This window comes from Dreissena polymorpha, chromosome 7 (genome assembly GCF_020536995.1).
Source record: "Dreissena polymorpha isolate Duluth1 chromosome 7, UMN_Dpol_1.0, whole genome shotgun sequence".
Taxonomy (NCBI): domain Eukaryota; kingdom Metazoa; phylum Mollusca; class Bivalvia; order Myida; family Dreissenidae; genus Dreissena; species Dreissena polymorpha.
In genome coordinates this window covers 54131938-54149209 of record NC_068361.1, presented here as the reverse complement: position 1 = coordinate 54149209, position 17272 = coordinate 54131938, and the positions used below count along the sequence as shown (strand labels likewise).

General features: G+C 34.8%; 1 protein-coding gene across 3 annotated transcripts in view; it reads right to left on the bottom strand.

Moving 5' to 3' along the window:
• The window catches only part of LOC127838325 (uncharacterized), a 74577-nt gene continuing 57305 nt past the window's right edge, over positions 1 to 17272 (bottom strand). For 2 of the 3 annotated variants that reach the window (XM_052366020.1, XM_052366022.1), the window contains 9 exons: positions 14789 to 14866; positions 9730 to 9909; positions 9394 to 9510; positions 8541 to 8647; positions 6988 to 7029; positions 4302 to 4423; positions 3096 to 3274; positions 2864 to 2941; positions 1 to 600 (listed from right to left, as the gene is read on the bottom strand). In XM_052366020.1, the coding sequence (XP_052221980.1) occupies positions 446 to 600; positions 2864 to 2941; positions 3096 to 3274; positions 4302 to 4423; positions 6988 to 7029; positions 8541 to 8647; positions 9394 to 9510; positions 9730 to 9909; positions 14789 to 14866 (1058 nt within the window). In that variant the 3' untranslated portion in view covers positions 1 to 445. The remainder of the gene's footprint in view (positions 601 to 2863; positions 2942 to 3095; positions 3275 to 4301; positions 4424 to 6987; positions 7030 to 8540; positions 8648 to 9393; positions 9511 to 9729; positions 9910 to 14788; positions 14867 to 17272) is intronic. The other variant, XM_052366021.1, reaches the window with a different exon arrangement.

Here is a 17272-nt window from a genome sequence, read left to right as displayed (position 1 = left end):
TTTATAAACTTCAATCATTTACTGTTACACTTGTATATTATAACAACTCGTATATTATTATTAAAAGCTTCAGTAAGAATACAGTTAATTCAAAGAAAAAACAATAAAAACGTTGTTACATCAACAAGAATATGACAATAACTCTCATAACATAACAATTGAGACATGCATGTCAATAAAAAAAGCCTCATAAAATGATTATAAATCATTGTTAAATGTTAAATCCTGGAAATGAAAATTATGATATCAAACATAAATATTTGTTTCAAATCAATTGCTGCATACAATTAAACAGATCATTCAATCAAAATGGAATTTATATGGTAAACAAGGTTTTATTTATATACGAATTACAAACAATGTATATATAGAGAGAAAGCTGAATAGAAAGAAATAAAAACAAAAACGTCTAAAAAATCTTATTCAAAAGAAAAAAGTAGATTGTCTACTTCTTCAATGGTGGAACATTTTCAACAAAATGGCCAACAATATTGCCGGCAGGTCGGTAGTTGGCAACAACAATGCACTTTCCTTTAGAGGTTTTTGCCTTGCCAATTCCCATTTCCTTTGATCCCTTCCATACCATTTGGGTGAAATGACCTGAAAATAAATAATAAATAGAAAATACAAGTACAATAACTGTAGCTTTTTTACAATGTGAGAATAGCATGACAGGTCTAATTTCTATGTTTTGGTTTTATTTGGCAGGGAGTCGCAACAGTCTAGCTGTACCTTGAATAACACAACCTTGGGAAAATATGGTTTTCATTGGCTCACCTCGGAGCCTATTTAAGGTGCACTAAAGTTGCCTACAAACAAAATAACAGCACAATAACTCCATCCAAACTCAAATTATGAGGGGAATCTTTCATCTATTTTTAGTAAAAGACGACCTTAACCTCAATGGCACGAAGTGCAAACCAGACATAGGTTTGCTTGTAAGCTACCTAGCTTAAATACAGAAGACAAATATCGAAATCCAGGTTATCAAAGAATACTATATTAACATGTTCAAAATAATTAAAGGATTCATTTTAAAACTTCATATATTCCATTTTTTTACCATATTAAATAACTTAACATTGTTAAGTCTAATAAGTTAACTATACATTTCCTGGGATTTTGTAATTAGATGGATTTCAGTATTTCGGATCTTGTGGACAAAGCTGCGTCACAAACGGCAGCATTCACATTCTAATGTTAATTGGATCTAAAGAAATCTTGTTTATTAAGTAACGGACAATTTTGGTCCTTATGTGTTCTTTACTTTTTGCACAGCAAATACCTGTTACTAAATTTGGAAATCCATTGATAAAGGGAATAAGGGGTACTTTTTTATTTTACCTCAAGCAATTCCAGAGAAAATAATTTAACTAAAAACGTTACCTGCATACACTGTAAAGTATATTTGGAAATTTGTAGTGCATCCCTTATACTTCCTCAAATTTCATACTTGAATTACCAAACTTGGCTGATCAACTCATTTTAAATACTTGAGGACTGAATTACGTCCTGTCAGTTATTCCTAAGAAACTAGAAGATATTTTTAAACTAGCTTGGATGCCGACTTTGGACCATGAGAATAGCTTGCCTTTTCTGTGAAAAGTCAAATACAAAATACCAAGAGCATTCAGGTTAAGACCTAACTACAACTACACACCTAATCAACTACAACCATATACCTGATCAACTACAACTACATACCTAATCAACTACAACTTCACACACCTAATCAACTACAACTACACATCTTATCAACTACAACTACACACCTAATCAACTACAACTACACACATAATCAACTACAACTACATACCTAATTAACTGCAACTACACACATTATCAACTACAACAACACACCTAATTAACTGCAACTACATACCTAATCAACTACATCTACACACATCTTATCAACTACAACTACACACCTAATCAACTACAACTACACACCTAATCAACTACAACTACATACCTAATCAACTACAACCTAATCAACTACAACTACAAACACAATAAACTGCAACTACACGCCTAATCAACTACAACTACACACCTAATCAACTACAACTACACATAATCAACTACAACTACATACCTAATCAACTACAACTACACATAATCAAGTACAACTACATACCTTATCAACTACAACTACACATAATCAACTACAACTACATACCTAATCAACTACAACCTAATCAACTACAACTGCACACACAATCAACTGCAACTACACACATAATCAACTACAACTACATACCTAATCAACTCCATAACCTTATCAACTACATCTACACACATTATCAACTACAACTACACACATAATCAACTACAACTACACATAATCAACTACAACTACATACCTAATGAACTACAACCACACACCTAATCAACTACCAACACAATCAACTGCAACTACACACCTAATCAACAACAACTACACACCTAATCAACTACAATAACACCTAATCAACTACAACTTCATATCTAATCAACTACAACTACACACCTAATCAACTACAACTTCACACCTAATCAACTACACATACACACATAATCAACTACATACCTAATCAACTACAACTACACACCTAATCAACTACACACCTAATCAACTGCAACTACACACCTAATCAACTGCAACTACACACATAATCAACTACAACTACACACATAGTCAACTACAATTAAACACACCTAATCAACTACACACCTAATCAACTACAACTACCCACCTGATTTTAATAAAAAAGGAACATTACAAGCTTGGGAAGTATTACTTCATATCGTCCTCTGGTGGATGCTGGTTACTTACTGGGAAGTATTACTTCATATCGTCCTCTGGTGGATGTTGGTTACTTACCCGAGCCCAGTGATCGGGGTTCCGAGCTGAAGTCATGCTTGCTGATCTCACTGTACCACTGCTCACATGCCTCACGACCTAAACACACAGAATGAGTAACTGAGTTAGAACTGATGTGCCTTACTTCATACTATTACAAGTTGAAATATGTCCAAAAACTTTAAATACTGAAACAATGTAGCATATTTCACACAAAATGACGATGTGCACCGTTAGTAAGAGGAACGCTCACCTGTGTAGTCGGCCCCTGCCGAGGACCATTTGCAGCAGACATTCTCACCAAGCCTTTCTCCATCCAGCATGCAGTCGCTGTGCTCAAACAGATCTTTGGACGCAAGGTGCTCCGCCCACTTTTGAGCAAATGCTGACAAATCTTTGGCATGCTTCAGTTTTCCTGTTCCGTGCTTGGCCCTACATAATTATTGTCAATACAATATATGCTTGAGCCTTGAGGAAACATTATACAATGTACAATGTACCTAGAGGGCCATGATGTCGCTTTATTGCTCACTTGACAAACAGTCCTTTTGTTACATATCAAATGCAGCTACAGATCAATTAATCCATGACTGAAATGTTTTGAAGATAAAGCTTATCTGGTGACTAAATTTTTTATCCCACGTTGCCCAAATTCAAACTTGCCATAGTTATAGTCAAAATAAACATTCTGACCAAGTTTTATGAAGAACAAGTCATAAATGTGGCATCTAGAGTGGAAACTTTTTTTCTAGAAGTGGACTTGGTGACCATGTTTCCTGCCAATTTTGACCTAGATTTAAACATGACTTAGATATTGTCAAGATTAATCTTCGGATCCTTATCTATCAAGAATGAGTCATAAATGTGGCCACTAAAATGGTAACAGGTTATTTTTTTTATAAGATTTTACTTTATGACAATGTTGTTGATCAAACTTAAACCAGATTTGAATATCGCGTAGATATTGACAAGATAAACATTCTGACCAAATTTCATCAAGAAAAAAAAATGTGACCTCTAGAGAAGAAAGGCGCTAGATGTAGACAATGACAAGGTTTTACTAACATTTAACTTGGTGACCTAGTTTTTTACTCACTTTAAACAGATTCAAATCTGGCAAAGATATTGTCTAGATAAACCTTTTGACAAACTTTCATCAAGATTTGATGAAAAATGTGGAATCTAGAGTGGTAACTATGCTCACCTTGAGCACTTCATGACTAGGTGTGGTACTTAAATATATATAAAAGATCAGTTCAACAATGGAGTGGAAAAACATTCCATTAATAAAGATCTATTATAAGTCAGTTCAACAATGGAGTAGAAACACATTCCATTAATAAAGATCTATTATAAGTGACAGTAATCACATAAAGGTATGCACATTTTAAGAACTGGCTGATTATACACGTTTGACACATGAGCACGTTCGACAATCAAAGACGTATAAGGTATGTACCTGAGGTCATTGTGCACTTTGACAGCCTCATCAATAAAGTCACTCATCTTCTGGGGTTTCTTCTTGGTGTCTTCATCCGAGGAGCTGGAGTGGCCCTGCTTACTCTTGCCATCCTTTGTACTCTATAATACAGTGGGGGAGTCTAGATGTGCTCTTTCAGTCATGTCATGTAAAACTTTACCTCCATCTTTTATTTTAGTCTCGTTCTGTGAAAATGGGTCTTACTGAATGTTTGTCTGCACAGGCTTATCAGGGACAATACTTTCCGCTTTTATTGCACTTTTTTGCTTAGAGTTAGTATCTTCTTTGCGAAAATACAGTTTAGGCTGTAAGTATCTTCCTTTATTAGCCTGTGCGGACTGTACAGGCTAATCTGAAACTTCACTTTACGCACATGCATTAAGACCTTTTTTCCCAGGACAAGGCTCAATTTTAACAAGGGCTGTTTGTAAAACATGCATGCCCCCCATATGGGCTCTCCGTTGTAGTGACAGCCATTGTGTGAATATGTTTTTTGTCACTGTGACCTTGACCTTTGACCTAGTGACCTAGAAAATCAATAGGGGTCATCTGCCAGTCATGATCAATGTACCTATGAAGTTTCATGATCCTAGCCATAAGCGTTCTTGAGTTATCATCCAAAAACCATTTTACTATTTCGGGTCACCGTGACCTTGACCTTTGACCTGAAAATCAATAGGGGTCATCTGCGAGTCATGATCAATCTACCTATCAAGTTTCATGATCCTAGGAATAAGCGTTCTTCAGTTATCATCCGGATACCATTTTACTATTTCGGGTCACCGTAAACTTGACCTTTGACCTAGTGACCTCAAAATCTATAGGGGTCATTTGCGAGTCATGATCAATGTACCTATGAAGTTTCATGATCCTAGGCATAAGCGTTCTTGAGTTATCATCCGGAAACCATTTTACTATTTCGGGTCACCGTGAACTTGACCTTTGACCTAGTGACCTGAAAATCAATAGGGGTCATCTGCGAGTCATGATCAATCTACCTATCAAGTTTCATGATCCTAGGAATAAGCGTTCTTCAGTTATCATCCGGAAACCATTTTACTATTTCGGGTCACCGTAAACTTGACCTTTGACCTAGCGACCTCAAAATCGATAGGGGTCATCTGCGAGTCATGATCAATGTACCTATGATCCTAGGCATAAGTGTTCTTGAGTTATCATCCGGAAACCATTTTACTATTTCGGGTCACCATGACCTTGACCTTTGACCTAGTGACCTGAAAATCAATAGGAGTCATCTGCGAATCATGATCAATGTACCTATGAAGTTTCATGATCGTAGCCATTAGCGTTCTTGAGTTATCATCCGATAACCATTTTACTATTTCAGGTCACCGTGACCTTGACCTTTGATATAGTGACCTGAAAATCAATAGGAGTCAACTGCGAGTCATGATAAATCTACCTATCAAGTTTCATGATCCTAGGCATAAGCGCTCTTGAGTTATCATCCGGAAACCATTTTACTATTTCAGGTCACTGTGACCTTGACCTATGACCTAGTGACCTGAAAATCAATAGGGGTCATCTGCAAGTCATGATCAATCTACCTATCAAGTTTCATGATCCTAGGCATAAGTGTTCTTTAGTTATCATCCGGAAACCATTTTACTATTTCGGGTCACCGTGACCTTGACCTTTGACCTCAAAATCAATAGGGGTCATCTGCGAGTCATGATCAATGTACCTATGAAGTTTCATTATCCTAGGCCCAAGCGTTCTTGAGTTATCATCCGGAAACCACCAGACCGACAGACCGACCGACATGTGCAAAGCAATTTACCCCCTCTTCTTCGTAGGGGGGCATAAAAAGTCACATTTGATTTTACTTTATAATAAAAAGGTCATTCACATCAAGTCACATTATTCCCACATAAGTGCAAAAGAATGGTATACAACGTTTAAAACCGATCTGCTCTACTGAACAGGTAATATTTTTATTAATCATAAGAGCCAAGGTATGTATACTGTGTGTGAAGGGATGTGTAACATACCGAGATGTTTGTCTATCTAAGGCGTGGCTAGACAACATATTTAGTATATTTCAAATTACATGCTGTGTGGGTTTTTCATTGATGTCTGTTATTGGTATTACTTATTTAAGCAAATATTTCTCTCTTATGATTAATTATTTTTTGAATTCTTTTGTTCACATCTTGCGACAAAAACAGAATTTGGTCATAAACCTCTTCCACTCTTATACATTTTTGTGTTTGTTTTGTAGAATTTTTTTCTATATTGGTTCATATAAACAAACATCAATTTGAATACAAAAACACTATTAAACGATTACCGATCTATTTATAACAAATACAACCATCGCAATGATATTCTTCCACGCAATTAAGCATGCTTTCTTTCCTGGAGCAATTGTTTATCAAAAGTCAGAATTATTGGAATGCATCATGTTTCAAAAAATAATTATGTAATAGACTATAGCATAAAGATTATTTTTTGTATTTAGTTCTTGATTTACATTTGGTAATACTAAAATATAAATTTAATACTTTAATAATCACTGCAGATTTGTGATACATTTCTGCATAAAGGACTGTGTCAGGTTATTAAATGTGTGAAAAGAGAAGAGACTGTGTTGATGTTGTGGGTATCCATGGTAACATGCAGCCAGTATACATGTTCAGTTTACCTTGTCATCATGCAGACTGAGGGTGGCCACACTGGTGTCACCCTGCAAACAAAGTACAGAGGCAGATACACATGAGTACATGCTGCGAAAGATAGACATGCAGTGGAAACATACAATATAGGCAAGTCCATCATCATGCATAGGGGATATAGGCCAGTCCATGAACATGCATTGGCCATAAAGGTCAGTCCATCATTATGTATAGGTCATAAAGGCCAGTCCATCAATATGCATAGATAATAAAGACCAGACCATCAATATGTATAGGTCATAAAGTGCAGTCCATCATCATGCATAGGTCATAAACGCCAGTCCATCATCATGCATAGGTCATAAAGGCCAGGCAATCATCATGCATAGGTAATAAAGGGTAGTCCATCATCATACTTAGGTGATATAGGCCAGTCTAACAACATGTATTGGTCATTAAGGCCAGTCCATCAACATGCATATATCATACAGACTAGAACATTCATATGCATGCAAAAAGTCAGTAAAGGGCAATTACTCCTAAAATCTTGAAGAAAGTTTAATTTCTTTTACCCAACTCTTCCTCTAAATGCCATATCAATGTGCAAAATTTCTTTCAAATAATTTCAATACTGAAAGAGTTTTCTCTTCACAAGAAAAATGACTTAAAGCTCTGTAAATCCTGACAAAAGCTCTATACTGTAAGTATTAGAAGTTTCATTTGAATTTCTTTATTACATCCAGAGTCAAGCTCTGCAAAATAAGTGGGACAAAATGACAGAATGAACAACGGAAAGATGAGTGGACAAGATATTGACCATTGACAGAATGAACAATGGAAAGATGAGTGGACAAGATATTGACCATAAGCCTTTCTTTTTGGAATAAACATGTAAGATCTATCAAAACATTCCATGTTCACCCAAAAAATTAATTTTGTATTTGAAATATTGTTTTCACGTGATACTGTACATAATCCCAAATATTTTTCATGTTTTTTATTTCTCAAATTAACTGCATACTCCCTTATTGTTATAGTGTGACTACATGCTGATTGTTTCCAGTTCAACACTTTCTGAGTGAAGACACTATGAACATCGATACATATCTAGTTATGGAGATTGTTTTTGAACATCGGTGACCGACCCCATAAACATTTCAATTGGCAGAAAAGTTACAAGGAATCTAAGTATAAATGACTCTTCCTTCTCGAGTTACTGAAGACAAAACACATTTATCTACAATTACAGTGACCTTGATCTTCAATCCACCCATGGCTTTGCAGTTCCCAGTAAGTTCTTGATAAACTGGCAGTATGTAATTACTAATTTTAACAAACATATCTCAATTCCTACATGATTTTATAGGCAGATGCAAATGTTCATGGTTGAATAACAAGGTTTTATATAACACAAATACCATTTTAAAGGTCAATAATAACAAGTTAGTATATTTTTATTTTTAGTTGAATGGAAATGCCACTTTAAAGTTGAGCCCTTTGTGTTCAGAGTATCTGTGAATATAGTTCCTGATAATCAATCAGATTAAATTATCAATGCCCAGCAATAGGAATATGAGAGTACTTTAAAAGATGTTGATCCTGCTGTTGTTGTTGTCTCCCTTGTGGTGGTGACCTTTGAACCATCTGGCTTGATGACCGTCTCCTCCACAATGGTCTTGGTTACCCCACCTATACACATGAAATGAGGTGCAGGCTACATGTATCTCCCTTTTCATTGTTAACTATAATTGCATGACCAATTTTACAATCATCAGTTTAAATAGAAAAACAGACAATAATCAAGTTATTTATTTTAAAATTATTGATGTTGAAATATCAATATTCCAAGAGAGAGTAATTTATTTCACTGTTTTTGTTTAATAACAGACAGATAAATTATTGTCTCCCTTTGTTTCTAAATTGCAAAAGCATCTGATGATCAAATTTAACGGAGTATTATATTTGGTTTCAATTGAATGCATTTTTGCTTTAAACATTGGCATGAAGGGCATTGTTTTGTTGAACAGTTTATAAGTGTACAAATATATTTTTTGCCCATCAGCATATTTAAGCATTTGCAACTCTATGTAAGTTTATTAAGGTAGACTGTACAAAATGCCCCAGTATTTCTATACAATATGTAGATCATAAGATTAAGCAAATGTTAACAACATAAGGTCATTGAAATCTAACAATAATGACTTATCTTCAATAATAATAATAGCTTTACTACTAATATTTGTAAATGTCCATGCAGCAACAGTGCAATTTTTTATAAAAAAAAGTTTCTGCTTGAGTAAGGTGTCCATTTCTGCAACTAAACTTAAGCACAATTAATTCGAACTGACAGGTCTCCAACATTATCTGTTCTTTACAACATTGTGATATAAATAAATACTCTGTTATAAGTAAAAATTTGAAATAAAATCAAGTACCCTCCGTCCTGGTGGTTGTTTTCACAGTCTTCTTCTCTGTGCCCCCGGTGGCCCCCTGCTCCCCTCCCCCCCTGCGTCCCTCCTCGAACCGGCCACTGAATGGCTTTGCTTCCTTGTCTGAAACAGCATGTTAGAAACTTGGTGTACATAGACAACACACATTCAGTAATTAGAGTGAATTAGCAACTCAAATTTAAATACAATAGTGGAATTGACTGGTATAACATAATCATACCATTTCTGCTTAAGACTGCTATTGTGTTCAAAATGGTTTTTTTATACACTGCTCAGTTGCAGGTAATGAAACAGTTCCTATATATAAGAGTTGTGTTTGACCTTTCTGTACTGGCAGCCTGATCTTGCCGTCCCGGGGTGGCAGCACGTTCTCTGCATAGTCGCCCATCATGTTGCCGGCTGGACGGTAGCTGGCCACCACGATGTACTTGCCACTCTTGTCCTGGGCCTTCCCCACGCCCACCTCCTTGCTGCCTTTCCACACAACTTGGGAGAAATGGCCTGCAAAATAGTTTGTGATGCTAAGTGGTGCTCTTGAAAACAAGGGATTGTGTCGAGAATATGCGTTATTTGTCTCAGATATTAACCTTAACTTAAAAATGAGAAGAGAGGTTATGTTAATAAGATATAAGAGGGCCTTATGGCCCTAAAGCACTAAACCGAGTACAGGGACATGAATTGTTGAAGACATGACCTTGTGATCTATTTTTTTACCCAACTTGACCGAGATTCTAATATGGCCTTCATATTGTCAAAATAAACCTTCTGACCAAGTTTCATCAAGACTGAGGCATAAATGTGGCGCAAAGTCAAACTCGGCCTTGATATTGTCGAAATACATTCGGACAAAGTTTCATTAAGATTGAGTAAAAAATGTTGCCTCAAGAGTGGGAACAAGGTCGTTCTAAGATTTTACCTTGTGAAATAGATTTTGGACACACTTGATCCAGAATCAAACTCGGGCTAGATATTGTCCACATAAACATTTTGATTGTGCGTCATCAAAAGTGGCGTCTTGAAAGGTTACAAGTTTTTTCTAAGATTTGACCTGGTGCTCAAGTTTTTATACAACAAGAGCTGTGTTTGTTAAACACAATGCCCCCTACTGCGCCGCTTTGAAGCCATATATTTGATGTTTGACCTTGAAGGATGACCTTGGCATTGACCTTTCACCACTCAAAATATGCAGCTCCATGAGATACACATGCATGCAAAATATCAAGTTGTTATCTTCAATATTGCAAAAGTTATGATCAAGGTAAAAGTTTTGGGACACACATACAATGACAAACAGACAGACAGGCCAAAAACAATATACCCCAGATCATTCGATCGAGGGGCATAAAAATGACCCAATTTTTTTTCTTAGCCTTGATATTGTAAAGATAAACATTCAAACAAGATTCATAGATTGGGTCATTATTTTGGCCGCTAGATGGTAAAAAAGTTGGGTTTCGGATTTGACCTGGTGACCTTGTGTTTGGACGCATATGACCCAGATTCAAACTCAGCCCGTATATATTTTTTAGACATTCTAACCTGGTTTCATCAAGGTTGGATGAAAAATGGTATATGTCTGTGTCACACATGTATGTATAGTATATGTTGATGTCACGTGTATGTATATTTTATGTCTATGTCACACATGTATGAAGAGTTTATATCTGTGTCACATATATGCATAGTATATGTCTATATCACATGTATGTATAGTATATGTCTATATCACATATGTATGTATAGCATATGGTTCTATTACACATGTATGTATAGTATATGTCTATATCACATGTATGTATAGTTTATGTCTATATCACACATGTATGTATAGCATATGGTTCTATCACACATGTATGTATAGTATATGTCTATGTCACATGAATGTATAGTATATGTCTATGTCACATGTATGCAGAGTATATGTCTATATCACACATGTATGTATAGTAAATATCTATGCCACATGTATGTATAGAATATGTTTCTGTCACACATGTATGTTTAGTATATGTCTAAGTCACATATGTATGTAGCATATGTCAATGTCACACATGTATGTATAGAACATGTCTATATCACACATGTATGTTTAGTATATGTCTGTATCACACATGTATGTATAGTATATGTATGTCACATGTATGTATAGTATATGTATGTCACATGGATGTATAGTATATGTATATCACATGTATGTATAGTATATGTATGTCACATGTATGTATAGTATATGTATGTCACATAGATGTATAGTATATATCTGTGTCACATGTATGTATAGTATATGTATATCACATGTATGTATAGTATATGTATATGTCACACATGTATGTATAGCATATATCTGTGTCACACATGTATGCATAGTATATGTTTGTGTCATACATGTATGTATAGTATATGTCTATGTCACACATGTATGTATAGTATATGTCTATGTCATACATGTATGTATAGTGTATGTCTATGCCATACATGTGTGTATAGTGTATGTCTATGCCATACATGTGTGTATAGTATATGTCTATGTCACACATGTATGTATAGTATATGTCTATGTCACACATGTATGTATAATATATGTCTATGTCATACATGTATGTATAGTATATGTCTATGTCATACATGTATGTATAGTATATGTCTATGTCACACATGTATGTATAGTATATGTCTATGTCACACATGCATGAAAAGTACATGTCTTTGTCACACATGTATGTATAGAATATGTCTTGATCATACATGTATGTATAGTATATGTTTTTCACACATGTATGTATAGTATATGTCTTTGTCACACTCGTATGTATAGAATATGTCCATGTCATACATGTATGTTTAGTATATGTCTATGCCACACATGTATGTATAGTATATGTCAAACATGTATGTATAGTAGATGTCTATGTCACATGCATGTATAGTATATGTCTATATCACACATGTATGTATAGTATATGTCAAACATGTATGTATAGTATATGTCTATATCACACATGTATGTATAGTATATGATGTCATATATATATATATATATATATTATGTCTATATCACACTTAAATGTATAGTATTTGTATATATCACACATGTATGTATAGTATATGTCTATATCACACCTGTATGTTTAGTATATGTCTATGGCATACATGTTTGTATAGCATATGTCTGTGTCACACATGTATGTATAGTATATGTCTGTGTCATACATGTATGTAAAGTATAAGTCTATGTCACACATGTATGTATAGTATATATCTATGTCACACATGTATGTATAGTATATTTATATGTCACACATGCATGAAAAGTACATGTCTATGTCACACATGTATGTATAGAATATGTCTTTGTCATACATGTATGTATAGTTTATGTTTCTGTCACACATGTATGTATAGTATATGTCACACATGTATGTATAGAATATGTCTATGTCATACATGTATGTATAGTATATGTCTATATCAAACATGTATGTTTAGTATATTTCTATGTCACACATGTATTTATTGTATATATATATATATATATATATATAACAAGTGTTACAAAAAATTTGTTAATATAATTTATCAATACCGCACACTTATTACAAACACATATGTGTAGTATATGTCTATGTCACAAAAGTTTGTTTGCTCAATTGTAAATAACATCTTTTTACTTGTTGAATCTGTGAAACAAAGATGCCAATCTGTGAACAAGTGGATTTAAGTCTTCAGAAAGTGTCTCAGTATTGATTGAATTTTTTCGGCGTAAGCTGCATTAGCCAGCTTTTCACCCTGACTTGACCTTTGTAAGTGTCCAATAAAATTCAAATAAAATTTCCCGCGGCTAGGTACGAATGAATACACTTCATTTATTCCATTGGCTGATTTGAGTATACCACCAGAACATTGGAAACATATCCGCGTCTTTGTACCACTGTTTAACTGTATGAAACAATTTTATCTCTAATGAAAAGGCTTAATAGATAGAACAGTTTTACACTCAATTCTCGACATCAATACAGTTTGTGCGTACACCTTTTATTTTCAGAGTATTACCAGCGCAAAAGCGTTTATACTTAAAAGGCTATGTTCTCATATTTAGTACTTACTTCCATATTCCTGTCAACATGTTAACATGTAAAAGTATAAAGAGCAGTGGAAGCGAGGCCTCACTTTAAAGAATTGCATTTCAACTCGCGAGGTTTCGGGTCAAGTCGCGGACATTCAGAGTTTATATACAGGTCATCACCGGAGTTCGCGGTCAGTAAAATAATCGTTATATAATAAAGACGCTATCCGTGAACTAGGTTACCTGGAATTTTTTTTAGACCAGAAATATGTTAAAAGAAGATATTCAGCAATATAATTATGGTATGTCAATAATAGATTCTTAATGTGTTTTCAACAATACAATGATAAATATTATTTTTAATAAATTTAACAATAATTATTCCACCATATTGCCTAATGTACTAAAGTGATATTATGAGCATGTAACAGTTTATAGGTGTCTATCGCAACCGTTGATTATTTTTGATGTTTCTACTTCATATACACTTATAGTAATTAATGCAGCATCAACATACTAAAACAATATACCAGAAAGAGAAAAATAATGCATTTGAATATTAACCGTACTTTCGTTTGACAACTGATCATGCGTTTACGAGTTGAACCTAAATTTAGTTTTAGTGCAGATTTGTTCATACGACACAAAGACACAATATTGTTTTACGGATCATTTCGGCTTACAGGACTGGGTGGGTCACGTAAGAATATCGAATATAAAATATATTTTTATAAACAACTGGTAGCAAGGTGAGTTGCAGATAATTGATCAGTAACCACATTTTAACTAACTATTTTGACCTGTTAATTCTTTTCAGCTCAATTCAACAGTGCAAAATGCCCATAATATCACTTTAAGCATGAGCACGATGATTCTCGATACTGTTAATAATCGAATCAAATAGCAATGCCCGACATACCACTAAAACAGGTTTGTTCTCGTGTGGCCGGTTGACTCATATGTTTAAATTTCACTTCCATTCTTCTTTTGGTTTTCTGTTTTGTATCTATAGGTTTATGACCAGCAATATGTTATAATGTAAAATAAGCCGCGAAAACTCCCCGTAACATCCCGTACTGCGTGTGATGCAGCTAAGAACTGCACAGAAAAAGACATTCGCTATCCTTGATCTCATTCATTAAACTATTTACGCCGTATATCTTTTTTAAAGATATTTCTTGTTTGAAAGAAGTTCATTCTAGGATGATTCCTGTAAATTTACCTTCATAATTTGTTAATATAATTATTGAAAAATGCCGAATGAAAAACATATAAGTAAATTGTGTGTCTTAATTTATGAAGATGCTGATTCTGTACCTGTTCCACTGCTGCCATTGCTGCCTCCAAATGTGTGCTTGGCCACTTCACTGTACCACTGATCTGTGCAATCCTGACCTGCAAACACGGCAACAGTCTGCTCCGAGGGATACAGGTCTCAAAGTCAAGTGTACAATTAATAACTTTAACATACACCACCACAAGTTAATTGGTCTAATTTTGGCAACAATTCCATTATGGAAATTAATACCTCTTCTTTCTTAGGAACTGTTATCAATATTTGTAGGTGAGGAATGTTCCTGAAGTATTATTTTCACAGAAGAGAGAGTTATGGTCCAAGTGATATGCACTCAATCTGAAAGGCTGCCATCCTTTCAAACCTATTAATACTAACAACAGGGCAAAGGGCGCTAAGGCCCTCACCTTGCACTTGAAGGAACATAACTTTTCTGAGAATGGTTGAACTGAAAAGGTGACAACTAGAGTTTTAACAAGGTTTCATTATATCCTTATTAAGACAACTGCACTGCCCTTTAATGTCCATGTTTTTCAGTGGACAGGAACAGTTTTCAAACTTGGCCCAGGTATCATCAAAACAACTATCCTGACCTAGTGTCATGAAGATTGGACTAAAAGAGTGACTTCTATAGTATGAACAAGGTTGAACTAAGGCAATATAATGGACCTTCACAGCCCCCTGGCAGCCTTATTTTGCAACAGACTTGAACCATTTTTTAACTCAGCAAAAATATTATTATTAGACCAAATATTCTGATCATGTTTAATGAAGATTGGACAATAAATGTGGCATCTAGCGTGTTAACAGGTAAATGTTGACGCCCATGTACTATTCCCTTCCTCTCTTTGTCATCTATTGTCATAAGAAGTATTATAATAGTTTGATTTTAATCAATACAAATGGATCTATGCTCCAAGAAAGAAGCCTACCTGACAAACAGATGGGCAAAAAGACAATAAGATTTCTTTATGCCCATAAACACAACTTCTAACTAGAAAAATGGCAAGGCAGAGGCCGACGCATATCCCCACGCCGAATAGATGTTATATTAAAAGGCAATTTTGGGTGGACAAGGCCTATGTTGGTGGGGCCCCGGGGTGGGTAATGTGGACATGGATGGTCCAGATAGACTGTGTTGTCATAAGAGATGTTCAGTATTAATTTGAAGTCAATTGGTGAATAAATGAAGAAGTTATTTCAAAACAAAGTTGTGGGTGGGCGTGGTTGGCCACTATCTCCTCCTACACTATTAGCACTAGAACCTTGAAACTTACACACATTGTAGCTATGAGCATATGTGCGACAGTGCACTATTTGGAATTTTGATCTGACCCCTTACTCAAAAGTTATTATCATGTGCGCCACATGTTGTTAGTAAAATGATTTTTTTTTACCAATTATTTACCCATAACTTTTAACCCAGGGTAAAGATACAAATTATGTCTTTGTCATTGCTACCATGTGTGTAAGTTTCAAGGTTCTAGTGCTAATAGTGTAGGAGGAGATAGTGGCCGAAAGGACAAACAGAAAGATGGAGATCAATACAATATCCCCACGCTTTGAAAAGTGGGCATAATAAAAATCATATGACATTAAATAGTTGTTTTGCTATACTTAATTTCAATCATGTTTTCAAGCTACAAGTTTGTCATGCAATTTTTTCATAACAGTTATCACTTTCCTGAAACAACAAATGACTGCCTTGTGTATTTACCTATTTCAATAAAACAAGTACCCCATGTTTACTAAATTCTTTGTCAGAGTACTTTAGCCTTGATCAATAACATAAAACTCAGCCAAGTGCAAACATCACAGTCATGTTAATTGAAAGTATACCTCTCTGTGACCCTTGTGTGAACATAAACTTCCTCTCCTTGAAGTCCATTTATGTGTTCAATGTTTAAGTTAATTATCTTGGCCTGACCCAATTAAGCACCATAAAACAATCACTGAAGTGTTTAATGGAATTTTAAATCTTGCATTAACATTCACTTGAACTAGAACTTCTTGACAACAACCACTATAAATTGCCTCATTTACTGGTTACGCATCTTAATGAATCATTTAACATACAAATTATTTATAATGTATAACACATAACACGCATTTAGCAGATGGCCCAACTGTAAACATTTAGTATTTAAAAAGCATAATACATTTCTGCTCTGTATGTTACTGACTACAACTGTGATCTAATGCATGCTATTTAACCGATGTTGAACACAAGTGGTATAGGTTGGGATATTTAACCGATGTTGAACACAAGTGGTATAGGTTGGGATATTTAACCGATGTTGAACACAAGTGGTATAGGTTGGGATTATCAGTCATATCCTGTTTGTCACCAATATGGACAACATATCACTTTAGGAAGGAAGTTAGTTGATGATGCATGACAACAAAACGTTTTCAGTACAATTGCCAAGTCTGTTGTTCAGGTATTAATGAGGTCAATACAAAATTAGTGTCGGTGTAATTTTCATATTTTGTCCCCCACAATAGTT